The sequence below is a fragment of the Microcaecilia unicolor genome, chromosome 13 (assembly GCF_901765095.1).
Source record: "Microcaecilia unicolor chromosome 13, aMicUni1.1, whole genome shotgun sequence".
NCBI classification, from domain to species: Eukaryota; Metazoa; Chordata; class Amphibia; order Gymnophiona; family Siphonopidae; genus Microcaecilia; species Microcaecilia unicolor.
Window position 1 is genome coordinate 97,773,453 of NC_044043.1, and position 27,180 is coordinate 97,800,632.

General features: G+C 45.6%; 1 protein-coding gene across 2 annotated transcripts in view; it reads left to right on the forward strand.

Annotated features, from left to right (window-relative positions):
- Positions 1–305: 305 nt before the first annotated feature.
- LOC115456609 (alkaline phosphatase-like) overlaps positions 306–27,180 on the forward strand; it is a 50,212-nt gene continuing 23,337 nt past the window's right edge. For both annotated transcript variants that reach the window (XM_030185818.1, XM_030185819.1), the window contains exons 1-3: positions 306–499; positions 9,831–9,953; positions 16,550–16,665. In XM_030185818.1, coding sequence (XP_030041678.1) covers positions 418–499; positions 9,831–9,953; positions 16,550–16,665 — 321 coding nt within the window. In that variant the 5' untranslated portion in view covers positions 306–417. The remainder of the gene's footprint in view (positions 500–9,830; positions 9,954–16,549; positions 16,666–27,180) is intronic.

Genomic DNA, 27,180 nt, shown 5'->3' on the forward strand with positions numbered 1-27,180 from the left:
ATTGCCATACTGGGACAGACCAAAGGTCCATCAAGCCCAGCATCCTGTTTCCAACAGTGGCCAATCCAGGTCACAAGTACCTGGCAAGATCCCAAAACATTTTATGCTGCTTATCCTAGGAACAAGCAAGCTTCCTCTGAAATCTCTGTTTTGCTCTGAGAGCCCAGGGAATGCATGGCAAGCTGTTGTGAAGCATATCAAGAGAGGCCTCTGCTTTTGGCTGACTGCCTGCTCCCTGCCCAGTATGGAGGTGTCACCCAGGTGTGTCTTAAAAACCCCACAAGCTATCTTGTGGATGACTGAGGAACAGCTCCTCCCTCTGTCCTGGATAAAGTCCTCATTTCTCCTCATACCCAAAGTCAGATTTACCGACCTGGTTTGATTGGCCTGCAGAAGGCTGAAGTGTCTGAAGGCACCATGACCTCAGGAGAGAAGACCCTGAAATGTTTGTTTCTCTTTCTGCTACTGAAAGTGGCTCTCACCAAGGTCTCCTTCCCAGGTAAGTGCCACAGAGCTGTCTGTACGTCTGTCCAAAGTCGGGAGGGATGTGCGGCCATTTCAAAAATGAGATGAAAACACCAGCAATATTTTCTGGGGCCTATTGTTTATCCTTTCCTATCTGAACCACAGCAGAAAACTAGTAAACATTGTGTGAATTGCTAGTGTGATTTTAGCAGCTGATTAATATAGCTTGTGCTATTTACAAATTCCAGTAAAGTGAATACGCTGTGACACGAGCACTCGTGCACTGTAGAACGAACAAAACCCCCCCCAAAAAACCAAATGAAAATGTTTTTCCTTGGACACCTGGGGAAGAGAAAGGGGAAACGTAGTAAATACTGTGAACTTTGAGTGATTCGGATCAGTGTAAAGAAGCCACATCTTGGGGCAAAGCTGTAAAACCCCCAATAAAACAGATGAAAAATCATCCTAAGATTTCAGAAAAATTCCCAGGGCACAGGTTTAAGACTCAGCTCCTTAAATTACCCTCTGTGTGACTCTGGGAGAGTCACTTTACCTCTCTGTGACTCAGTCACTGACTCTCTGTGTGTTGGTCACTGACTCTCTGTGAGACCCTGGGGGAGTCACTTTTTCTCCCTGTGCTTCAGTCACTGATTGTCTGTCTGACCCTGGGGTAGTCACTTTTTCTCCCTGTGCCTCAGTCCCTGATTCTCTCTTACCCTGGGGGAGTCACGTTCTCTATCAAAGGGAATACAGATTGATATGTCATCCGCATAAATGAAAGGGCAAAACCCCAAAGACTCGAAATTTGAGCCCAAGGAAATCACAACATTTTATTACAGTGCTGTAGCGAGGGTGCCTGACACCCGGGGCGGGTCGCCGCTGCGCACCCCCCCCAGGTGCAGGGCACAGCGCCCCCCCTCTGGAGCGCCCCCCCCCCGAAATGCACCCTACCTTGCAGCAGGGGGCAGGCGGGAGGGCTGATCCGCCCCCAGTGCACGTCACTGGGAGCTGCGTCGGCTCTGCTGCTTCCCTGCTTTCTCTGCCCCGGAACAGGAAGTAACCTGTTCCGGAGCAGAAAGAGCAGAGAACCAGCAAGCCGACAACCCCCCAGCGCGTGCACCCGGGGCAGACCGCCCCACCGCCCCCCCTTCCTACGCCACTGTTTTATTAAATACTAGTAAAAAAGGTCCGTTTCTCAAAGAAATGAAACGGGTGCTAGCAAGGTGATGATTTTCTGCGATTAATGTTTGAAATGAAAAATGACCCTTTCTCCTGACGCTGCTCCCTTCTTCCCATACACTTCCCTCTGATAGTTCCCTCAACATTGCGTACCGTTATCTGGCAACTGTGCACCATTGCCTTCACTCACAGAAAATGACCCCTTTTCCTGACGCTCCTCCCTTCTTCCCATACACTTCCCTCTGATAGGTCCCTCAACATTGCGTACCGTTATCTGGCAACTGTGCACCATTGCCTTCACTCACAGAAAATGACCCCTTTTCCTGACGCTCCTCCCTTCTTCCCATACACTTCCCTCTGATAGGTCCCTCAACATTGCGTACCGTTATCTGGCAACTGTGCACCATTGCCTTCACTCACAGAAAATGACCCCTTTTCCTGACGCTCCTCCCTTCTTCCCATACACTTCCCTCTGATAGGTCCCTCAACATTGCGTACCGTTATCTGGCAACTGTGCACCATTGCCTTCACTCACAGAAAATGACCCCTTTTCCTGACGCTGCTCCCTTCTTCCCATACACTTCCCTCTGATAGGTCCCTCAAAGTTGCAACTGTGCACCGTTGCCTTCACTCTCACTGTTCCGCCCTCGACGTCATCACGTTTTGTCGCGAGGGCGGGGCAGAGAGAGATGTGACACTTACGAATGTTACGAACTTACGAATGCTACAAACCCTTCACTGAAGCCACGGAGTCAGCTTCAGAACGTTGGAGGTGCGTTTTATTATAGTAGATAATGAGCAGCTTTGGAATAACAGGAGAGGTGCTGTGTTGGTTTAAAAGCTTTTTGAGTAAAAGAACATAGCGAGTGAAGATGAGAGGAAAACTTTTCCTGGAACGGACCCCCATATGCGGGGCTCATCAGGGCTATCTCAATAGTCTCTGAAAAAGGGCCAGCAAATAATTGTTGATTCTTATTTTGAGGTCTCTCAAGTAGGCTCACACTGCAGCCTCACCATTTCACTGTTCCAGTGATGCCACCAAATTTAAAACACAAGCTGATCAGAAGTAAACTTCCAACACAGACGGAAAAAGAAAAGGGCACGTTCCCGTGTAACACAGCCAGCTGCAAACTATGCCAAAACATTTCACAAGACCCCACAGTCATTCACAAAGGAAAAATATTCAACATAAAGGACTATTTTACATGCTCATCTTCCAATGTGGTGTATATCATTCAGTGTAAGAAATGTAACGAAGGATGCTATATTGGAGAAACAGGCCAGATGCTTAAGACATCACAGACATCACATGAAAATAGCCGGTGCCAGTCAGGCCCCCACCCCTGTGGGCCAACACTTCACAAGACCAAAACACTGCACCAGTGATTTCACAGTAAGAATACTGAAAGGTAATTTTAAAACAATACAGGAACGTAAGACCTTTGAAATAAGAATGATTGAATATTTTGACACCCAACAGACAGGACTTAATAAGGGTCTGGGTTTTCTAACTCATTATAAAACATAAAGCTGTATTTCTCTGTTTATTTCTCTGTTTATTACCCTCCTCTCCCCTACCAACACCCATCCTGTTAGAATATCAATGAAATGCTTTGATGTCCCCATGCATCCCCCCACCCTCCCACTCTGTCAGACAGTCAAAGTAATGCTTTGATGTTTCTCTCATATATACTATCTGCTACCTCATTTGCTTATTTCCGATCTGAGGAAGAAGGGCAACCTTCGAAAGCTAATCAAGAAATGTATTAAGTTATGTCCAATAAAAAAGGACATCTTATTTTCTTTTCCATGTTTTATTTTGTTTGATTTCTATTGATAACTGTTCCAGTTCAAACTGCGTTCCCGGTTATGGAGAGAGAAGCGAAGAAGGTGGGGAGATTGCAAAAAGTTGTGAAAGCTTTTGGGTGGGTCATGCCTTCAGCCTCTAAACGAGGGATTCTCAACCCAGTCCAATTTACAAGATACCCACAATCAATGTGTACGAGATAAATGTGTACGCACTGTTTCCATCGCATGCGCATCTATCTGATACATATTCACAGTAGGTAGCCGGAAAACCAGACTGGCTGGGTCTGTCCCAAGTACTGGACTGAGAACCCCCTGCTCTAGACGGAGCTGAAAGGTGAATGTAGAAAGTGACTGTGGGCAGCAGCGCAGCTTAATGAGCGTTCTGCACAGTGCCGCTGAGAGGAGGGGTGAGGGAGGCCAAATTCTCCAAGGGGGGGGGGGGGGCATGGGTCTAGGCCCGGTGCCAGCAAGCTTCTTCTTTCTGCCTGCTTCTGGGTCTGTCCTCTCCTGCTCATGCATGCCGCCCAGGTACCTGGATGATTGCATTGTCCGATATTGCATTAATGCAATCATCTGGGTCCTGACAGGGGCAGGAGAGGACAGACCGTGGGAGCAGGCATGCAGGAAGTGGCTTGCCAGTGCCAGGCTCGGGTCCCCCCTTGGAGGCAAAGACAGAAAGGTAAGGGGTGGGCGGGAGCAGCGTGAGGGGGGGGGGGGGGGGGCGGCTTGCGGCAGTCCGGTTCTGCCCCTGGCACATCTATGTCTCTTAGCGGCCCTGGTTTTGCATGCACATTACTGGATACATGGTGCAGAAAAGGGTTCACCGCAGCAGTTAATTTGCACGATAGACCTGGGCACCCACAATATTAAAATGAATGGTAACGAGGTCATTAGGTATTCCTCTGTAAACAGTGAACAGGGGTTTCAACACATACACAGCGCAAGAAAAGTTTTCACCAGGTCTGGGGCTACGTAGAGGGTTGATTTTTTTTTTTTTTTTTGGTTACAGTTGTACCCTGTGCTTTCCCACTCATGGCAGGCTCAATGCGGCTTACGTGGGGCAATGGAGGGTTAAGTGACTTGCCCAGAGTCACAAGGAGCTGCCTGTGCCTGAAGTGGGAATCAAACTCAGTTCCTCAGGACCAAAGTCCACCACCCTAACCACTAGGCCACTCCTCCACTATTGTTGCTACTATTTGAGATTCTACATGGAATGTTTCTATTCCACTAGCAACATTCCATGTAGAAGTCGGCCCTTGCAGATCACCAATGTGGCAGCGCAGGCTTCTGCTTTTGTGAGTCTGACGTCCTGCACGTATGTGCAGGACGTCAGACTCACAGAAACAGAAGCCTGCGCAACCTTCTACATGGAATGTTGCTAGTGGAATAGCAACATTCCATGTAGAATCTCCAATAGTATCTATTTTAGTTTTGTTACATTTGTACCCTGCGCTTTCCCACTCATGGCAGGCTCAATGCAGCTTACGTGGGGCAATGGAGGGTTAAGTGATTTGCCCAGAGTCACAAGGAGCTGCCTGTGCCTGAAGTGGGAATCAAACTCAGTTCCTCAGGACCAAAGTCCACCACCCTAACCACTAGGCCACTCCTCCACAGGATTTAATGCCAGCTTTTGGATTTTAAATGCTTCATTTTAATTTTCTGCAACAAGATTAACACCTGCAGCTTTTGCAAGAGAGAACGGGAGGCAAGAGCTCTGTGTGCAACTGGAATGTCGCTCTATTAATATCTGCTTCACAACAATGTTATGCATAAGGCTAATATTGCTGCACAGAAAGACAGTCAGGTTCATGAACAGAGAGGTGCTGGCACTTTCGTTTTCTTCGGACATGCTGCATTTAAAGTGCCCTATTGCATATGCCTGGCAGGTTCCCCCTGATTAGCAAACATGTATTGCAAGCTTGAAATTTATAGCACAGGTTCCGTTTCCGCATACAGTTCAAACTCCTCTTATTGACCTATAAGTGCATTCACTCTGCTGCTCCTCAGTACCTCTCCACTCTCATCTCTCCCTACACTGCTCCCCGGGAACTCCGTTCACTGGGTAAATCTCTCTTATCTGCACCCTTCTCCTCCACTGCTAACTCCAGAATCTGTTCCTTTTATCTTGCTGCACCATATGCCTGGAATAGACTTCCTGAGCCGGTACGTCAAGCTCCATCTCTGGCCGTCTTCAAATCTAAGCTAAAAGCCCACCTTTTTTGTGCTGCTTTTAACTCCTAACCCTTATTCACTTGTTCAGAACCTTTATCATCATGCATCTTCCGCTTTCAGAATTTTTGGTGATTCCGTGTGTGTGCTCAGACAGGCATGTTTACATAGGTATTTATAACAGTACACATGTGAATGTGACCCGTGTATGTTTGAAGGGGTGGATTTAGGTGTGTCTCCCCCTCCTGTGGCCGTTTGATTTTAAACATTTTTTGGACCTGGTACTTCTCTCTTGCACCAGGGCAGTCAGAACCGTGGTGAGATCTGGGACCATAGTGCTGGGCAGACTTATACGGTCTGTGCCCTGAAAATGACAGATACAAATCAAGAGGCTGGTGGTTGGGAGGCGGGACTAGTGCTGGGCAGACTTATATGGCCTGTGCCCTGAAAAGACAGGTACAAATCAAGGTAAGGTATACACAAAAAGTAGCACATATGAGTTATCATGTTGGGCAGACTGGATGGACCGTACAGGTCTTTCTCTGCCATCATCTACTATGTTACTATGTTATCATCCTCACTTTAATACTCCCTTATCCCTTGTTTGTCCTATTTGTCTGTCCTAATTAGATTGTAAGCTCTGTCAAGCAGGGACTGTCTCTTCATGTTCAAGTGTACAGCGCTGCGTACGTCTAGTAGCGCTATAGAAATGATAAGTAGTAGTAGTAGTCTTTGGTATTCTGGAATCTTGCTACTCTTTGGGATTCCGGAATCTTGCTACTCTTTGGGATTCCAGAATCTTGCTACTCTTTGTCCTTATCTCTTGTTTGTCCTGTTTGTCTGTCCTAATTAGATTGTAAGCTCTGTCGAGCAGGGACTGTCTCTTCTTGTCCAGTGTACAGCATTGCATACGTCTAGTAGCACTATAGAAATGATAAGTAGTAATAGTAGTCTTTGGGATTCCGGAACCTTGCTGCTCTTTGGGATTCCGCACAGAATGTTGCTACAGTGGGATTCCAGAATCTTGCTACTCTTTGTGATTCCGGAATCTTGCTACTCTTTGGTATTCTGGAATCTTGCTACTCTTTGTCCTTATCCCTTATTTGTCCTGTTTGTCTGTCCTAATTAGATTGTAAGCTCTGTCGAGCAGGGACTGTCTCTTCATGTTCAAGTGTACAGTGCTGCGTACGTCTAGTAGCGCTTTAGAAATGATAAGTAGTAAGTAGGTTACAGCATTGCTGCAGTATATTTTATCAGTAATTTCATAGTAGAAATCGCGTGCTCGGCTATCGGTGCGCAGTTCTACTGCACGGCTTTCTGCCTCAGCCTCTGAGTGATGGTGAGAGAGGCAAGAAAGCCAATGGCCCATGTCCAACACACACACACACACACACACACACACACCTACACCTGGTGGAGCTGCGAATGCTTGCCATCTACTCTTCAGATCTGTCAACATGATGAAAATTGCAGAACTGGCCCAACCAGTACCGTCCCACTGGCACTGTGTGAGCCAAAGAACTTCAGGTGAGTTACACAGTGCTGCCCAGTGATGTTGTCTGTGCAGGGAACAAGTAGGCCAGTCTCGAATTGTTTATTTCCACCTGCTAGTGCACTCTGGGATCTGTAGTGCAGTGTTTCCCCGAGTCCGGTCCTGGAGTACCCCTTGCCAGTCAAGTTTTCAGGTTATCTACAATTAATATGCATGAACTTGATTTGCATACACCGCCTCCATTATATGCAGATCTCTTTCATGCATATTCATTGTGGATATCTTGAAAACCTGACTTGGGAAACACTGCTGCAGTGCACCTAACACAAGAAAAAAACACTGTGATACCAACCCCAGAACCCAGGTCCTTTCAGAGCTCAGCACATGTGTAAATTTGCTGTTTAGAAACTGAGGTGTCCTTTTACAAAGGCGCGCTGAAAAATGGCTTGCGGTAGTGTAGACGTGGGTTTTGGGCTTGCGCCAATCCAGTTTTTAGCGCACCTGTAAAAAAGGCCTCTTTTTTTGCCGAAAATGGACGTGCGGCAAAATCAAAATTGCCATGCGTCCATTTTGGGTCTGAGATCTTACTGCTACTACTACTACTTATCATTTCTAAAGTGCTACTAGACATACACAGCGCTGTACACTTGAACATGAAGAGACAGTCCCTGCTCGACAGAGCTTACAATCTAATTAGGACAGACAAACAGAGCAAACAAGAGATAAGGGAATATTAAAGTGAGGATGATAAAATAAGGGTTCTGAACAAGTGAATAAGGATTAGGAGTTAAAAGCAGCATCAAAAAGGTGGGCTTTTAGCTTAGATTTGAAGACGGCCAGAGATGGAACTTGACGTACCGGCTCAGGAAGTCTATTCCAGGCATATGGTGCAGGCTACTCGAGGGACGTATGAGGCCAAGTGATCTGGCAGTACCCTTTGATGGTGTTGGTTGTCCAGAATTCTGTGGAGCTCTGTCTTTAGGAATGGGAGAGGTGGGGGCTGGAGGGATCTAATCTGGATCTTATTTGCTCCTTTTCCAGGGATGGTTAAATTCTCAAGGAAGAAATCTTGCAGGTGGTTCACACTCTGTGGCTTATCAATGTGAATAGAATAAGTGGAGAGACTGGATGAACCAGATGGTCTTTTTCTGCCATCATCTACTATGTTATTATGTAACAGTTGTTGACCTTTCTTTGCAGACATGATGCAATAAAGGAAACAGATTGCGCAGGCTGGTTATGTTGTGCTGCTCCGGTGTGCATTTCTAATCACTGCACGCAAATCATAATGTGAAAGTTTGGCAGCAGAAAATATGTAAATTGTATTTAAAAAGGTCAAAAACTTTGAAATGCAAAGGGGTTCAGCTAGATTCAGGGAGAATGAGGGGGTGCACATGCTACCAATGCAGATTCATGTTTTATTGGAGTGGAGGAGTGGCCTAGTGGTTAGTGTGGTGGACCTTGGTCCTGAGGAACTGAGTTTGATTCCTGGCACAGGCAGCTCCTTGTGACTCTGGGCAAGTCACTTAACCCTCCATTGCCCTATGTAAGCCGCATTGAGCCTGCCATGAGTGGGAAAGCGCAGGGTACAAATGTAACAAAATAAAATAGATACTATTGGAGATTCTACATGGAATGTTGCTATTCCATGTAGAATCTCAAATAGTAGCAACAGTGGAGGAGTGGCCTAGTGGTTAGGGTGGTGGACTTTGGTCCTGGGGAACTGAGTTCAATTCCCACTTCAGGCACAGGCAGCTCCTTCTGACTGAGCAAGTCACTTAACCCTCCATTGCCCCATGTAAGCCGCATTGAGCCTGTCATGAGTGGGAATGCGCAGGGTACAAATGTAACAAAAGTAAAATAGATACTATTGGAGATTCTACATGGAGATTCCATGTAGAAGGCTGCGCAGGCTTCTGTTTCTGTGAGTCTGACGTCCTGCATGTGCAGGACGTCAGACTCACAGAAGCAGAAGCCTGCGCGGCCACATTGGTGATCTGCAAGGGCCAACTAGTGGAATAGCAACATTCCATGTAGAATCTCAAATAGTAGCAACAGTGGAGGAGTGGCCTAGTGGTTAGGGTGGTGGACTTTGGTCCTGGGGAACTGGGTTCAATTCCCACTGCAGCTCCTTGTGACTCTGGGCAAGTCACTTAACCCTCCATTGCCCCATGTAAGCCGCATTGAGCCTGCTGTGAGTGGTACAAATGTAACAACAATAAAAAAATATTGAATTATTTCATTTTTTTGAAAGGAAATTAAAACGTACCTTTTCCTCAAATACCTTTCATAATGCAATTATAATATTACACTTATTGTATTTTCTGTAATTTTTATATTTTTGTAAGTTCCCAGATTGTTTATTCGGTTATTTTGTTATTGTAATCCGCAACTGAACTAGTTTTTTGGTATTGCGGAATAGAAGAACGGTGTAGCATTGCAGAGCACCTATCCGATTCATCATTTAGAGATGCTCAAACCCTATTTTAGCAATCCTGCATTTCTGTACATTTATTTTTATTTATTTATTACATTTGTACCCCGCGCTTTCCCACACATTGCAGGCTCAATGCGGCTTACATAGTTAATACAATTACAATAATAAGGTCTTAAGCAGAATATTATAAGCAGTGAAAGTGAGGTTTAGCTCTGATTGTTAGTATACAATTTGTCTGATCTTTATGAGCTGTTCACATCTTGCGGTTTTCTTCTTCAGATCAGGAGAAAAACCCAAAGTATTGGAGGGATCAGGCCCAGGCGTCACTGAAAACTGCCCTGTACCTTCAAGACCACCTCAACACGAATGTCGCCAAAAACATCATCCTGTTTATCGGAGATGGTGAGTCTTTAAACCTGCCGCACGCACCGCCAGCCCACTGCCTCTTCTTTGACGGACTCTCTACTCTTCACAGACCTGGTGCTGTGGTGTCTCTGCCTGGAGAAAGGGGGTTGTAGAAAGGGAACGTTCTTCCCTCTGCTCCAGTTAGTCCAAGAAGCAGAGTAACTACTGGGTCTTTTATTTCACAACACTGGGGCAGATTAACACAGCTCACTACATCCTGATGCCTTTCCCTTGCTTCAGGGTGAAAATGTTGGTCTCTCTCTCTCTCTCTCTCTGTGTCTCTCTCGCTCTCTCTCATTACAATGGTTGTATTGTGTGTCTCACTGATCCATCTCCCCATACTTACTTTCCCAGCAGGGGCATAGCTACGGGTGGACCTGGGTGGGCCCAGGCCCACCCAATCACAACTCAGGCCCACCCAGTCAGCGCATTAAAAAAAACTGTTTCGCTTTCGCAGGCAGCACTTCGCTGCCGTGCGTGCACTGCATTGGAAAAGAAGGAAATCGCCTCGTCGTCTTTGGGCCTTCCCTCACTGCGTCCCGCCGGCGGGACGCAGTGAGGGAAGGCCCGAAGATGACGAGTCGATTTCCGCTTCACGTCTGCTCCGTCTGTTCCTCTGCTGCAATGGTCCTTGCCTTGGCGCTCCGGGGGGAGGAGGGGAAACGCTAGACCCAGAGGCGAATGTGGGGCAGTGGTGAATTCCAGCCATTGGCCGCAGAGATGAGACTTTGGCAGGTTTCCCTCCAGGCCAGGCGGAGAAGGGGGTGGAGTCTGTCCTGCGTGCATTGTGCAAAAGAAGAAATCGCCTCGTCGTCTTCAGGCCTTCCCTCACTGTGTCCCAAAGGGGGCCTGCTCCTTTCCTTATCCTGAGCAGAGGGTTTGGAGGAGGTTTGCATCACGGCTGGATGGGGACTGGCTTCAACTTTCCTGAGAAGCAGCTGGTGAGCACCATGGCTGATTCAATGAACTGGGGCTTTCTTTGATCTCTCGGTTTTTTTTATTTTTGCTCCTGTGTGGCCAGAAAATACATGAGCCTGGGAAGGGAAGGGATGAGATAGTGTTTTTCTGTTTTTTATTTTTGCAGGAGGTGGCTGTGTCATGTCGCGTGGGTAGATAGTTGAATGATGTGTATGTGTGTTGTTGTTTTTTTTAATTAGGATTTTTATTTTATGCTGTTCTTGTCCACACAAAAGGGCCCTGCAAAGCCCGGGGCTTTCCTGCAGAGGCAGCTTCCTGCTGGGGTGGGATGAGAAGGTGGGTAGGGCAATCCATGGCTTTGTGTCAAAGGGGGGGGGGGGGTGAGAAATGGAGGGAAGGAAGGATCGGGGTGGAGTGGAAACCAGCCTGGATAAACAGGTTTTTAACATGGAGGTTTCAAAATAACCAACAGGACAATTAAAAGGGGAAAGGGGCGGCCATTGATTCATGTGGTTTTCTGGGTTTTGTTATTTGGATGCATCTCTGTAAAACGGGGCATAGCTTCGGTTATGTGTTTTCTATGTGTGTAAATATTTAATGCACAATATTTTATTTAACATTGTTACTTATACTCTTGTAAAATTGTCAGTTTATCAGAGTATAAGTAACAATGTTAAATAAAATATTGTGCATTAAATATTTACACACATAGAAGAGTGGGGGAATATAGGCTCTTTCCAATCAATAAGGGAGACGTATATTTGAAAAAGGTATAATGTTTATTATAACAGGTTCCGAATATGTATGTGGTTTATGTTGCAGTAGGACAGCTGTTGGGCAGACTGTTTATTAAAATTTATTTAGGATCCCCCCCAAAAAACTACTCACACCTATATATACATAGTGCCCACCCATATTAGCTCTGGGCCCACCCAAAATGTCAGGTCTGGCTACGCCACTGTTTCCCAGGTCTCCAAATTACTTCACTCTCCATGGGGTTGACCAACTCTCCTCATGTCCTGGAGTTGCTGTTTTTCTTCCCAGCATGTAGTATCTCCTCTGTATCCTGGACACGGCCCATTTTCTGAGGCCCAGCCCCTTCTAATAAGAAGTATTTCCTTTCCAAATCATTCTCAGGGCAGTTCACTGCTATGAAAACTTGCCCAAAGTCAGAAAGCGATCAATGGGGAGAAGTGGGTCCTCAGCACACTACACTAACCACTAGGCCTTACCTTCTCCCTCTCCCCCCTCCTCCTCTCCTTCCCTTCAAGCCTCCTAGATTCTTCCCCTTTCCCTCCACTCTAGGGGATATCAAAGCACTGCACACTGCCCTCTACTGACCACACTATAGACTGGTTTATTGCCAGTATGCAGCGTCCAGCTCCTTCTTATACCTGTGGATTAGTCTTCCTCCCTTCCCACTTGCACACTGGTGTCACAGTCAGAGCCTCCCCCCCCCCTTTTCCCTTCTTCTTTGCAAATGGTCTTTGAGTAGTGTGTTCTTCAGAGCTGGGGATAATTGTTGCACATTTTCTATCGGAATCCATTTGCAATAAAGATAGCTTTCTGGATTACAAGGGGCTCTAGTTTTTAAAAACCATTTACAGCTAAGGTTTACATAACGTAGTAACATAGTAAATGACGGCAGATAAAGACCTGTACGGTCCATCCAGTCTGCCCAAGATAAACTCATTTTACATGGTATGTGATACTTTATACCCGAGTTTGATTTGTCCCTGCCTTTCTCAGGGCACAGACTGTAGAAGTCTGCCCAGCACTGTTCTTGTACTAAGTTCTGAAACTAATGTCAAAGCCCCTAAAAATTTACACTCCAGCCCATCCCTATCTATTCAGTCACGATCAGGGTGTAGACCGTAAAAGTCTGCCCAGCTCTCGTTTCGTTTCCTCAATTACCGGCATCGCCACCCAATCTCCGTTAAGATTCCACGGAGCCATTCCTTCTAAACTGGATTCCTTTGTGTTTATCCCACGCGTGTTTGAATTCCATTACCGTTTTCATCTCCACCACCTCCCGCGGGAAGGCATTCCACGTATCCTCTCCGTGAAAAAAATACTTCCTGACATTACTCCCGAGTCTGCCCCCCTTCAACCTCAATTCATGTCCTCTAGTTCTACCGCCTTCCCGTCGCCGGAAAAGGCTCATTTGCAGATTAATACCTTTCAAATATTTGACCGTCTGTATCATGTCACCCCTGTTTCTCCTTTCCTCCAAGGTATAAATGTTCAGGTCAGCAAGTCTCTCCTCGTATGGGTTGCAGCGCAAATCCCATACCATTTTTGTAGCTTTTCTTTGAACCGCTTCCAGTCTTTTTACATTTTTAGCAAGATACGGCCTCCAAAACTGAACACAATACTCCAAATGGGACCTCACCAACGACTTGTACAGGGGCATCAACACCGTCTGTTTCTTGCACATCTGTTTTAATGAAGTGAGCACAGCTGGTCCTTCTGCATGAGCTATAGCAGCGTTTCCCAAACTGTGAGCTGCGGCACCCCAGTGCACCACAGTGAGCACAGGGGTGCCGCAGGGCAGATGGGAGGTTCACAGGCAAGCACCGGGACATCACGTAATATGTCAACATATTTAAACAGAATTGTATGGAGCTCCAGGAAATCTACATGGCTGGAGCAAGCTAGCGACCACAGCTCAGCTGTGATTGGTCATGGAGCCTGTCTGTCTCCCTAAAAGGGCGATCCTGATTGGGAAGCCAGGACTGAGGCTCTTTGTTTCCAAATCAGGATCACCCTTGTAGGCGGCAAACAGGCTGCGGTGACCAATCACAGCTGAACTGTGATCGCTAGCTTTCCCCAGCCATGTGTGGCAGGAAAACAGTGGTCCTCTGTCGGCGAGAAAGATTTTGTACGCAGCTGGCAGAGAGAAAGGGGTAAAGGTAAGCACAATTAATCCTGATCCTGCAAGAACTGAAAGTTTAAAAAATCACCCCATTTTTGTGGTCTCTGAATGCATTTGTTGGTAGTGCAAGATCTTCTCCTCTCCACACCAGGGGCGTAGTCAGACCTCGGTGGGAGGGGGGTTCAGAGCCCAAGGTGGGGGGGCACAATTTAGCCCACCTCCCCTAGCCGCTGACCCCCCCTGCCACCGCTGACCCCTCCTCCCGCCGCCGACCTTCCCCCGTTGTCACCAGGTACCTTTGCTGGCGGGGGTCCCCAATCCCCGCTAGCCGAAGTCTTCTTCAGCGCCGGTCTCCAGCACCTTCAGTGATCTGTTTCTATCAGTCATGACTCCTGACGTCCTGCATGCAGGTCCTGCACAGGGCTACATGCAGGACGTGCATGCAGAACATCAGGAGTCAGGACTGACAGAAACCCCTCCCCACCCCCACTTCTCTGGTCTCAGGACCCCCTCCCCACCTCCCTCTCCCCTGCTCCGTCTCCAGCCATCCATGTCCAGCGACCCTCCTCTCCCCCTGCCCCCCCTGCAGCTACCCATGTCCAGTGACCCTCCCCTCCCCCCCCAGCGCATCAAACCCCCTCACTACCCGCAGCTGCCAGTGGTAACGCTGTCCGGCCGCTGCTGCTTCTCCTGTTGAGCAGCAGCAGCCACTACAAAAAGAAAAGAAGCAATTAATATTTTTAAACCCAGCCCAAATCATTTGCAAATGCCCGAGTCTTACAACGCAGTCTCTGCAGCCGCTCCTCCTCTCACCTGTCACGTCACTGCACTCCTCCGGGGTCTTACTCCAGGGGCAGTGACGTGGAGGTGAGAGGAGGAGCGGCTGCAGAGAATGCGTTGTAAGACTCGGGCATTTGCAAATGATTTGGGCTGGGTTTAAAAACATTAATCGCTTCTTTTCTTTTTGTAGCGGCCGCTGCTGCTCAACAGGAGAAGCAGCAGCAGCCGGACAGCGTTACTACTGGCATCTGCGGGTGGCGATGGGGTTTGATGCACCGGGGGGGGGGGGGGGTGTTGGTGTGCTTCGGGTGGGAGGGAGCGGGGTGTTTGATGTGCTTGGGGGGGAGGGGATGTTTGATGTGCCGGGGGGGGGGGGATTGGGTGATGCGCCGAGGGGGGGGGGGGGGGTTCTGTGGTGCTGCATTTGTAGTTTTTTTATGCGCCGCTCCCTGCCACTTGCTCCGAAGTGGGAGGGAGCGGCGCACTGACAGCTGATTCCCAGGCAGGGGGAGGAGTAGGGAAACAGCAGTTAGTGACGTCATCCTGGCTATGAAGCCTAGCTCAGCAACTCCAGGAGCCACGGACACAGGCAGTCCCACATTAGAACGTTGGTGGTGAGAATTATTATATAGGACTAGTAAAACAGGCCCGTTTCTCACAGAAATGAAACAGGCGCTAGCAAGGTTATCCTCCGAGTTCCAGCTTGGCCCCCTCCCTCTCCCCCTCTCATCTGAGTTCCAGGCTCCGCTCCCTCTCCTCTGAGAGAGAGAGTGAGTGTGTGAGAGAGAGTGTGTGTGTGAGAATTAGACTGGTGCAAGTGTGTATGTGAGACAGAGAGTGTGTGTTTGAGAGAGATAGAGTGTGTGTGTGAGAGAGACAGACAGACAGAGTGTGTGTGTGTGATAGAGAGACTGTGCGAGTGTGTGTGAGAGAGTGTGTGCGAGAGAGAGAGAGAGAGAGAGAGAGAGAGAGACTGTGTGCGAGTGTGTGTATGAGAAATAGTGTGTGTGTGAGAATTATACTGTGTGCGAGTGTGTATGTGAGAGATAGAGAGAGAGTGTGAGAGAGAATATGTTAGAGAGTGTGTCTCTGACAGAGAGAGTGTGTGAGATAGAGAATGTGTGTGTGAGAGGGACAGTGTGTGTCTGAGACAGTGTGTGAGTGAGAGAGACAGTGTTTGTTAGAGAGAGTGTTTGTGAGAGACAGTGAGTGTGTGTGAGAGTGTGTCTGTGACCAAGAAAGTGTGTGTGAGACAGACAGAGAGACAGTGTGTGTGAGACAGAGTACGATGTAGTCCTTGCAGTGCAGGAGTCGGGAGGTCAGCAGCGAGTTGTGGTGCGAGTTCTTTACTTGCCCATTTTCCGCTACCCTGCTTGTTTCAATGCAGTTTGAGCGGCACAGGAGTCTGTACGTCAACCGCCAGTTGTGTCGCAAGTCCCTGCCTCGCGGCCATTCCGAGTTCCATGCCCCCTCCCTCCCTCTTCTCCCCTTTGAGTTCCATGCCCCCTCTCTCCCTCCCTCCCTCCCCTCCGAGATCCATGCCCCCCCTCCAGACCCCCGCGCCTCCCTCCCTCTCTCTCTCTCCCCTTCGACTGCAAGCACGACCTGTTCTCCTCCTGTCCCTCGTCTTCCTAAGTGCTGCCTGTAATTTAAAACTTGTTACCTTGTGGTCCTGCGGCATTAGTGAAAGTCGAGCAGGCACGGCGCTTCAGCCTGCCTTCCCTTCTGTCTCAGCTCTGCCTCTGGTCCCGCCCTATTTCCTGTTTCCGGAAGGTAACTCAGTATTATAAGCTGATCCTTCACCATCCCAGCAGGTAACAGTAAGTGGGAATTGATTGATGGGGGGGTGGGGGGTCTTCCATTAGTGCTTCCTACATTCCTTTGAATTTCTTCTGCTTGGGATGGAGGGAAATGGTGGTACCTGTGTGATGATATCCTTGTATGGGTCATGGTTTAAAGGGACGTGTATTTGGGTCTGGATTTTTCACTGCCCATGCTCTGACTTTTGTGTGTCTTTCAGGGATGAGTGTGGCCACAGTGACAGCTGCGCGGATCCTGAAGGGGCAGCTAAACGGTAAACCCGGAGAGGAGACGCAGCTAGAAATGGACAAGTTTCCCTACATGGCCTTATCCAAGGTGAGGGAGCAGCAGCTTTAATTGGGGACCGGAGATCAGATCCCTGGACCCAGCGCAGCGTCACCAAAACATTTTCTTTTTTTGTTACATTTGTACCCCGCGCTTTCCCACTCATAGCAGGTTCAATGCGGCTTACGTATTATATACAGGTACTTATTTGTACCTGGGGCAATGGAGGGTTAAGTGACTTGCCCAGAGTCACAAGGAGCTGCCTGTGCCTGAAGTGGGAATCAAACTCAGTTCCCCAGGACCAGAGTCCACCACCCTAACCACTAGGCCCCTCCTCCACACTCCTGGCTGGGGCCAGGAGGAGCTGAGATCTGGTGCAAATATTTAACTTTTTTTTATTTAAGATGTAAATTTACGACAAAATATTGCTAGATTCGCTTTCTATACACACTCATCAAGTAATTATTACGTTGGAGGAAAGACTTCAGTTTATTTACAGAAGTATAGCGTAGCTGCTTGTTGGTACATCAGAAGTCAAAAACTTCCCACCATCAATTTTTAAAAAATCATTTTTATACTTTTTCTGCTTTCTTATACTTTTCCACTTAAAAAGTAAAGCTGCTTCATAAAAGCTAAGTTGTTAGTTTATTTTCAACTTGGACTTTTTCAATGAAATTACCACAACAGCCATGCGGTAGCCTGGCGGTAAACTCCATTTTGGTGGACATTGGACGCGTGTAGTAAAAGGGTCCCCTTTATTTCCTTAACAGATGGAAGGACAAAAAGAAAATTGTGAAATGATCTTTTATCCCTATTACTGGAAACAAATTCCACATGATCCATTATATAAATTGGTCATTCACCATTTAGGATTTTATAGAGAGGTGTGGTAGCCGCGTTAGTCCACTCTTAAAGGTTATCAATAGAAATCAAACAAAATAAAACATGGAAAAGAAAATAAGATGATACCTTTTTTTATTGGACATAACTTAATACATTTCTTGATTAGCTTTCGAAGGTTGCCCTTCTTCCTCAGATCGGAAATAAGCAAATGTGCTAGCTGACAGTGTATATAAGTGAAAACATTCAAGCATTACTATGACAGTAAAATAGATACTATTGGAGATTCTACATGGAATGTTGCTACTATTGGAGATTCTACATGGAATGTTGCTACTGTTGGAGATTCTACATGGAATGTTGCTATTCCACTAGCAACATTCCATGTAGAAGGCTGCGCAGGCTTCTGTTTCTCACAGAAGCAGAAGCCTGCGCGGCCACATTGGTGATCCGCAAGGGCCGACTTTTACATGGAATGTTGCTAGTGGAATAGCAACATTCCATGTAGAATCTATAGAAATTAAACAAAATAAAACATGGAAAAGAAAATAAGATGATACCTTTTTTATTGGACATAACTTAATACATTTCTTGATTAGCTTTCGAAGGTTGCCCTTCTTCGTCAGATCGGAAATAAGCAAATGTGCTAGCTGACAGTGTATATAAGTGAAAACATTCAAGCATTACTATGACAGTCTGACAGGGTGGGAGGATGGGGGTGGGTCGGAGGTATGCATGGGGACATCAAAGCATATCATTGATATTCTAACAGAATGGGTGTTGGTAGGTGAGAGGAGAGTAATAATTTTATAGAGAAAGCAAAAGAATCTGAATATCATCCTCGCTTCTATAGGCAACCAAAGTAATTCAACAAAATATGAAGAAACGTTATCCTGCTCCTGTAGTGAAAATATGAATCAGATTGCAGTGTACTGGACTGTATGCAATCGCTGGATAACTTGTCTAGGCACACTGAAATAGATAAGATTACAGTAGTCCAACTCGGACAAAAGCAACGTCTGTACCAATGATTATCTGAACTGCTCAAATTCAAAATACATTCTTATGAGTCTTAGATTCCTCAAAAGAAAGAAAAAGTTCTTAGTCAGAACACTGAGATGAGAGTCAAGGGATAAATTCTGGTCAGTATAAGCCTAGCAATATTTTGTTCTGAGACTGTTTGCAAGCCAGTTATACTTAAAATGTAATTTTACGCCTTTACTAAGGAATGCCCAAGGTTAGTTATAATTATAAGAGCACGCAACAGAAGACAATTTAGTAATTACACCCATCCCATTCAAACACGTTCATTTTAAACTTGATCTTCCAGTCTAACACCCAGAGACATTGCCCAAGTCCCAAACTATTAAGTTATTGCTGATTAAAAATATCTTGTTCAGTTATCAGTGAGGAACAACCATTTATTAACCTTTTCTGAAATTTGATTTAATCCATTTTTAGAAAGATTCCACAACCTTTGAGCAAAATAAGCAAATGTCTTCTGTCTTTTGCTTTGTAATTTAAGTTGTTGGTTTTTTTTTTTTAAAGAAAGTGCTTCACTTGTATCCTGGCAAATATGGACTGCACTTCTCATAAAGCTCAACATGGTGATGTCGTTTCAGGAGAGCCCAACCAGGCCAAGACTTTAATTTTAAATTACACTGCAATGCAAATAGCTGTCTGTATCTTCACAGCTGTTGGCGGGTTTACGGTCTATGTTCTTATTAATCTGCATGGAAATCCTTAGTGCAACTCTCTTGGTACCCGCCTACTGCCACTTCAGTCAATATTTTAAGCATGTGGGGCCCTATAGTCTCAGAGGACCTATTTTGACCCCATGCAGCTTGGACAATGAGCTAGTTAGACCAGGATTAGACTGGTAGAAAAGAGCCAGAGGTCCTTAATGCAGGTCAGTCATTGATCTGTCATAGATTATAAATAAGGCTATTTATAAAGGAGGTTCCAGATGAGATGCAAGAGCTGTAGGACACTGAAAGATCCAGTTTCTTGGTCTGTTGTCTTAGAGACATTTCTTCAGGGTCCATTAAATCTTTATTCCAGAGTGGCAACTGATCTACATTACTTTGTCTTACCAATAAAACGCATGACCTGGATTTACGGAAGGATAATCTGGATTATCCAAGGAATTTCTGGAATAGGGAATTAAGTACTGCTGTCAATTCGATTGCTTCAACTGAAACTTGGTGAATATAATAATAGCCAGCTCTGTTGTGTGCCTGGCCACCTCCAAAATGGACTAAACTCCTTTTCAGAGTCCAGGGAGGGGTAATTTCACAGGTTTAGCACCCTCAATTGTTTTGAAAAGTTGGTTTCTATGGTGACTATGGTCTACCAAAGAGTTTTACTTATGAATTGAGTGGGTTGTAGATTGGAGCGGCTGTGGAAGAAAGCGTAGGAGGCTAACTCTGATAAGCTGCACTTGCAAAAACTGATCAGCCTGGTTTTCAAAGCTACTTAAGTGGGTATGGAGCCTATTACCCAGATCACTAGCACATACTGAGCCCAGCCTGTACTTTTCAGCATCTTTATAAGAATGCTAAGGAAAATCATGATTGACCACCTTGGTACTATTTAAGTATTTTGGGTCTGCGACCTTACCGCCAGCCATTGACCTAGCGGTAAAGTCTCACGCGGTAACCAGGCGGTAATGACCTAAGCGCACCAAAAATGAAATTACCGCAAGAGCCACACGGTAGTCAGGTGGTAACTCCATTTTGGCGCACATTGGGCATGTGGAGACGCTTACGCGGCTTAGTAAAAGGGCCCCAGAATTTGTTTGGACTCAGCTTATTAACCGGATCTTCTAACTGTAGGAGTGTAAAATCTAGGAATCAAAATGATCACAAATTTCCATCTGTAAAAAAACCTAAAATATAAGCGACTTTTTTCATCCGCCTTCTCTTACCGACTTGCAAATGTATGGAATTAATTGCCTTCCTCTCTTAGAACTGAGACGAACTACCTGTCTTTTCGTCGTAAGTTGAAAATATTTCTTCTTAGAAACATGACAGCAGATAAGGCCCAGATGGCTCATCCAGTCTGTACATCCTCAGTAACTACATATGAACATAAGCACGCCATACTGGGAAAAGACCAAAGGTCCATCAAGCCCAGCATCCTGTCTCCGACAGCGGCCAATCCAGGCTTCAAGAACCCGGCAACCCCCCCCCCCCCCCAATTTTTTAAAAAAATAATGTTCAATGGACTTTTCCCTCAGGAATCTGTCCAAACCCCCTTTAAACTCCATAAGGCCAGCTGCTGTCACTACATTTTCCGGCAACGAGTTCCAGAGTCCAACTACACACTGAGTAAAGAAAAACTTTCTCCTGTTTGTTTTAAATCTACCATATTCTAGCTTCATCTTGTGTCCCCTGGTTTTGTTGTTGTTTGAAAGCGTAAACAAACGCTTCACATCTGTCCGCTCTACTCCGCTCATTATCTTGTAGACTTCTATCATATCACCCCTCAGCCGCCTTTTCTCCAAGCTGAAGAGCCCTAACCTTCTCAGCCTTTCCTCATAGGGAAGTCGTTCCATCCCTTTTATCATTTTCGTCACCCTAATCTGCACCTTCTTGAATTCCTTTATACTACTAACTCCTCCTTTTCCTAAGGGATCCCACGTACCACTCCCACCCTTTCTTAAATTCAGACACCGTCTTTGTCTCCACCACCTCCACCGGGAGGCCATTCCACATGTCCAGTACCCTTTTGTGAAAAAGTATTTCTTTAGATCACTCCTTTTTATTGATCATTAGTAAAATCTTAGGGGTCCTTTTAAAAATGGTCTGTGCTAGTGTAGGGGGTGTGTTTTGGACGTGCACAGGTCCATTTTTCAGCATGCCTGTATAAAAAGGTCTTTTATTTTTGGCCGAAAATGGTCGTGCGGCAAAATAAAAATTGGCGCGTGTCCATTTTGGGTCTGATACCTTTCTGCCACCCACTGACTTAACAATAAGGTCTCACATGTTAACAGGACAGTAATCATCAGCATGCGTACGCTGCTAATTACTGCCATGTTAGCGCCGTGCGTTGGTAAATAAAAAAATATTTTCCGACGTGCGTATTGGACGCGCGTAATAAATGGAATTACCACCTGGGCCACGTGGTAGCTGGGCGGTAATTCCAAATTTGCGCACATTGGACTCACATAGGCACCTACGCGGCTTAATGAAAGGGTCCCTTAATGATCAGCTACGGTAACTTTTCAAGTTGGTTACCCTCTGGCTAGCTTGTTGTAAATTAGATCATTTCCTTCTCACTGAATAATTGTACATTTCCTTGATGATCATTGTAAATCCCAGAAATGACTGGTTTATATCGTTTGTAAATCTGCACTGCTTGCTGCGGTATAGAAATGCTTATATCGTATTGTATTGAATACTAGTAAAAAAGGCCCGTTTCTGACACAAATGAAACGGGCGCTAGCAAGGTTTTCCTCGGAGTGTGTATGTTTGAGAGAGTGTATGTGAGAGTGACTGTGTGTGAGAGAGAGAGTGAAAGTGCGAGTGTGTGTGGGTGAGAGAGAGAGAGTGAGTCTGGGTGCGAGTGTGTCTGTGAGAGAGCGAGAGTGTGTGTGTGAGAATGAGAGTGTGTGCAAGTGTGTATGTGAGACACAGTGAGAGAGAGAGAGTGTGTGTTTCACACAGATACAGTGTGTGTGAGAGAGTGTGTGTGAGACACAGACTCTCTGTGAGACTGAGTGTATGAGACCAAGAGAGTGTGTGAGTGATTGTGTGACACATAGAGAGTGAATGTGATACAGTGTGAGACATAGAGTGTGTAAGAGTGAGAGAGAGAAAGAAAGACATTGACTGTGAGAGAGAGAGAGAGAGAGAGTGTGCGAGAGAGAGAGACTGTGTGTGTGACAGAGATACCTCCCCCTCTCCTCTCTGGTGTCAGGCCCCCCCCTCCCTCCCTCTCTCTGGTGTCAGGCCCACCCTCTCTCTCTGGTGTCTGAGCGTTACTGTGCAGGACGCTGAGCTCTGGCTGTGCTTCAAGGAACTGACCAATCCTATTTAATAGAATGCACCTCCAACATTCTGAAGCCGAGAAACCTTGCGTGGTTGGTCACTTCTGCTTGTGACGAACCCGGAAGTAGGTGATGTCAATTCAGGAGATGGATACAGAGAGCAGGAATGCCTCAGCCATGCAGTCAGCTTCAGAATGTTGGAGGTGCCTTTTATTATATAGGAAAGGAACTGACCAATCCTATTTAATAGAATGCACCTCCAACATTCTGAAGCCGAGAAACCTCGCGTGGTTGGTCACTTCTGCTTGTGACGAACCCGGAAGTAGGTGATGTCAATTCAGGAGATGGATACAGAGAGCAGCAATGCCTCAGCCATGCAGTCAGCTTCAGAATGGTGGAGGTGTGTTTTATTATATAGGAAAGGAACTGACCAATCCTATTTAATAGAATGCACCTCCAACATTCTGAAGCTGAGAAACCTCGTGTGGTTGGTCACTTCTGCTTGTGACGAACCCGGAAGTAGGTGATGTCAATTCAGGAGATGGATACAGAGAGCAGGAATGCCTCAGCCATGCAGTCAGCTTCAGAATGTTGGAGGTGCCTTTTATTATATAGGAAAGGAACTGACCAATCCTATTTAATAGAATGCACCTCCAACATTCTGAAGCTGAGAAACCTCGTGTGGTTGGTCACTTCTGCTTGTGACGAACCCGGAAGTAGGTGATGTCAATTCAGGAGATGGATACAGAGAGCAGCAATGCCTCAGCCATGCAGTCAGCTTCAGAATGGTGGAGGTGTGTTTTATTATATAGGATTGGTGGAACCCAGATAACTTCTGACAGTTGTCTAATGCCCCAGATATTCAGTGATTCAATGCCGTAGTTAGCAAGTGAAGTCCATGGTGACCAGTGTGGTTAAATATTGGGGAGGGGGGGGGGGGGTTAAGAGTAGGACATCTTTCCAAATGATAATCAGAGACGCTTACACTGATGGGGGAGAATGAAGCTGTTAACGGATGTACTATTTCAGCAATACTTACAAAGGTTTAATAATTCACAGATGGACCCCTACTGTGAAATGTTTGCAGGTTAAATCACTAACATTTGGGAGGATTTGGCCGTAGTTCACAGATCATGATCCTGTACCAGTCCTATAAGGAAGAAACTCCAGCACATTTGGAATATCTTTCAGGCAGTAGAAATATAGGAGAGCTGGCAGAGAGATGAGACCAATTACATATTTGTCATGGCTAGCAAAACTCCCGGAAGGGCTTTTAAGGCGGGTAAAGGGTAAAGAAGCCCATACATATCATCTAGTCTTACGAAGACCACAGTTCTTCCTACATATAAAAAAAAATCCCTCTTTGAAGAATCCAGTCCCCCAAAGGTTTTAGCTTTGTAACACGATTTGTCAATGTAATAACATCATATATATATATATATTTTATCTAGTAATCCATTTAAACGCTGATATTTTTGATCCAGTCTTACCCAAATCAGAGGCCCTTTTGCAAAGGCTCATACAGCATGTGTTAAATCGGCATTACCATCCTGTATATAGGGCACTCCCTTCTTGCCCCAAAAAGGGGGAGAGGGGGGAGCTGAACAGAAGAGACTGAAAAAAGGCCCTTCTGGCAAAGGAAAAACACTTTAAAGTTCAGTTTTTCTTTTTATAATAATGCTAAAATTTATTAGAGTAAATAAATGGTTACAATAAAAATTCTTTTTATCCCAGTATTACAGAAAATTGAATTACTATTTTTATCAGTCCAGATTTCAATATAAGGAAAATAAAATCTCTCTCTCTGTTTTCCTTTGGAAGCTGTCAGGATACTGAAGCTTAATTTTGTCCAATCACTTAATGCCTTATATTTTCTCTCTTACTTATCTGGTATTCTTCAACTCTGACCTCTAAGGTCACCTTCACATAATTCTGTTTCTTTGGTATTTTTCTCAAATATTCATCATTTGCCCTTTGTAACCTCCTTCCCTCGAATACTTATCACTCATACTTGTCCATCACTGAAAATGTCCCTGTGTTATGTTCAGAGCCTGTTTGAAACAAACAAACAAACAAACAGACAGACACTTGTTAAAGTTTATGGCCCATTACTAGGGCTAAGCAAGTCTGTCTATGGTCTGTGAGAAGACCAAGAAGACACAAGCTAGCTAATTCCCTATCCTATATAATAATTTACACCTCCAACGTTCCATCGCTGTCTGGCTGCCTGGATTTGTAACATCTGATGACATCAGCCAGCCTCCAGCGTTCCATTCTCCCTCACTGCCCCGCCCTCGCGTCAAAGCCTAATGACATCAGAGGGCGGAACAATGAGATTCTAGATGGAATGTTGCAAGTGGAAGAGTAGCCTAGTGGTTAGAGCAGTGGACTCTGATTCTGGGGAACTGGGTTCAATTCCCACTGCAGCTCCTTGTGACTCTGGGGAAGTCACTTAACCCTCCATTGCCCCTGGTACAAAATAAGTACCTGAATATATGTAAACCGCTTTGAATGTAGTTGGAAAAACCTCAGAAAGGCGGTATATCAAGTCCCATTTCCCTTTCCCCTTTCCCTTATAATGTATGGTGATACTCCAGCTTATACGGAGAATCTGATTTTATTACCTGATCGAAATAGATTGAAAACAGCATGATGCTTTTTAGAGTTATCATATCTTAGTCCAAAAGGTGTTGTGTATAAATTGTTTTCAGCCACCTTCTAATACCAAGCGGTTGAGTGATGGAATCAATTACTAGTCAAAATTAGGATAATGTTTAATTATGATGTGTTTCGTAAAATTTTTAAAGCTCTTTTATTCTCAAAATACATATTAGATAAAAATTGACTATTCTAAATGCATTAAATTTGTAGCTCCTGGAAATGTCCAGTTTATTGCCTCTAAACCGCATAGACCTCTATTTGGGGTAATTGTGGGGTAGAAGAAATTGAATTGAATTGAACTATCAGTCGCTCTCCTCAGGAGCCTGTGCAATGGGGCTTCCCAGAATCACCCACTTGTTGCACCGGCACCTCTCGCAATAGGGTGTCTGCAGAAAATCCTTAGCCCAGACTCCACAAACGCCACCATGGGTGAGCTACTACTTTGCGGCTGTGGAGGAGGGGCTTAGCATGATATCAAACCCACGAGAAACCGAGGACTCTCCCATCTTTCCCAGTATCTCAGGCAGGCAAACTGTTTGACCGTGTAAAATTCCAGACCTCTCACAAATGAGTTCACCGGTCCAGAAGTTGAGGGCTGCCTCTGCTGTGAGGTCTTTGCTTATGCATAGGAAAAAAGTTCAGGAGCAGGACTATCACACGTCAGGTGTGTGCCGCCATCAAGATCTCCCACTGCTAAGAGATTTTGAATATTGCAATAAAATCCCTTCCCACCACAGGGCGCTCTTGAGTCCTTTGTTCTCATAAGTACATAAGTATTGCCATACTGGGACAGACCAAAGGTCCATCAAGCCCAGCATCCTGTTTCCAGCAGTGGCCAATCCAGGTCACAAATGCCTGAGATGATCCCCAAAAAAGTACAAAACATTTTATACTGCTTATCCCAGAAATAGTGGATTTTCCCCAAATCCATTTCATAACGGTCTGTGGACTTTTCCTTTAGGAAACCGTCCAAACTTTTTTTAAACCCTGCTAAACTAACCGCCTTTACCACATTCTTTGGCAACGAATTTCAGAGTTTAATTACACGTTGAGTGAAGAAACGTTTTCTCCGATTCGTTTTAAATTTACTACTTTGTAGCTTCATCAAATGCCCCCCTAGTCCTAGTATTTTTGGAAAGAGTAAACAGACGCTTCACATCTATCCGTTCAACTCCACTCATTATTTTATAGACCTCTATCATATCTCCCCTCAGCCGTCTTTTCTCCAAGCTGAAGAGCCCTAGCCGCTCTAGCCTTTCCTCATAGGGAAGTCGTCCCATCCCCTTTATCATTTTCGTCGCCCTTCTCTGCACCTTTTCTAATTCCACTATATCTTTTTTGAGATGCGGCGACCAGAATTGAGCACCAATGGACCTCCTGGTCCTCCTCACTTCCTTGCGTTGCGCTATTGAAATGCTATCGCTACCATGTGGTTTCTTTAGGATCCCACCAATTTCTTGTGACATGCCTTGACTAGTTTGGAAACTGGATGCCAGGTCTTCTGGCCCTTCTATTGTTCATAAGTTCAGAGAGAGATTTGATCAGAGACTCTGCCTCTCAATTTCTTGTCTTTAAGGTTGTGGGGTTCCTCTTCCGGTTCTCTTTATTATCTATCTATATTATTAGGAAGTCTGGACTCAAATTTTACTTATATGCAGCTGGATCTGCAGAAATATGTCCCTCTGATAACCCCTGCAGATTCTGTGGCAATTTTAAATCGGTGCTTGTCAACAATTTCAGGGTGGATAGTTAAAAGTAAATTAAGCATAAATGCAGTAGTGAAACATTATGGGTGGGACGCCAGGTCAAACCCAAATTGAAGGTGTCATCATGATTGATGGGATCACTTTTCTCTTAAAAGCTCAGCTCCATAATTTAGGAGCTATTTCAGGTTCATCTTTCAAAACAGACTCCCATGTTCTTGAGAATTCTTATAAGAACAGAAGAATAGTCATACTGGGTTAGATCAATGGTCCATTTGCCCAGCCCAGTATCCTGCTTTGAACAGTGGCCAAGCCAGATCACAACTACCTGGCAGAAATCCAGGTACTGGCTAGTTCGATAACTACTACTAC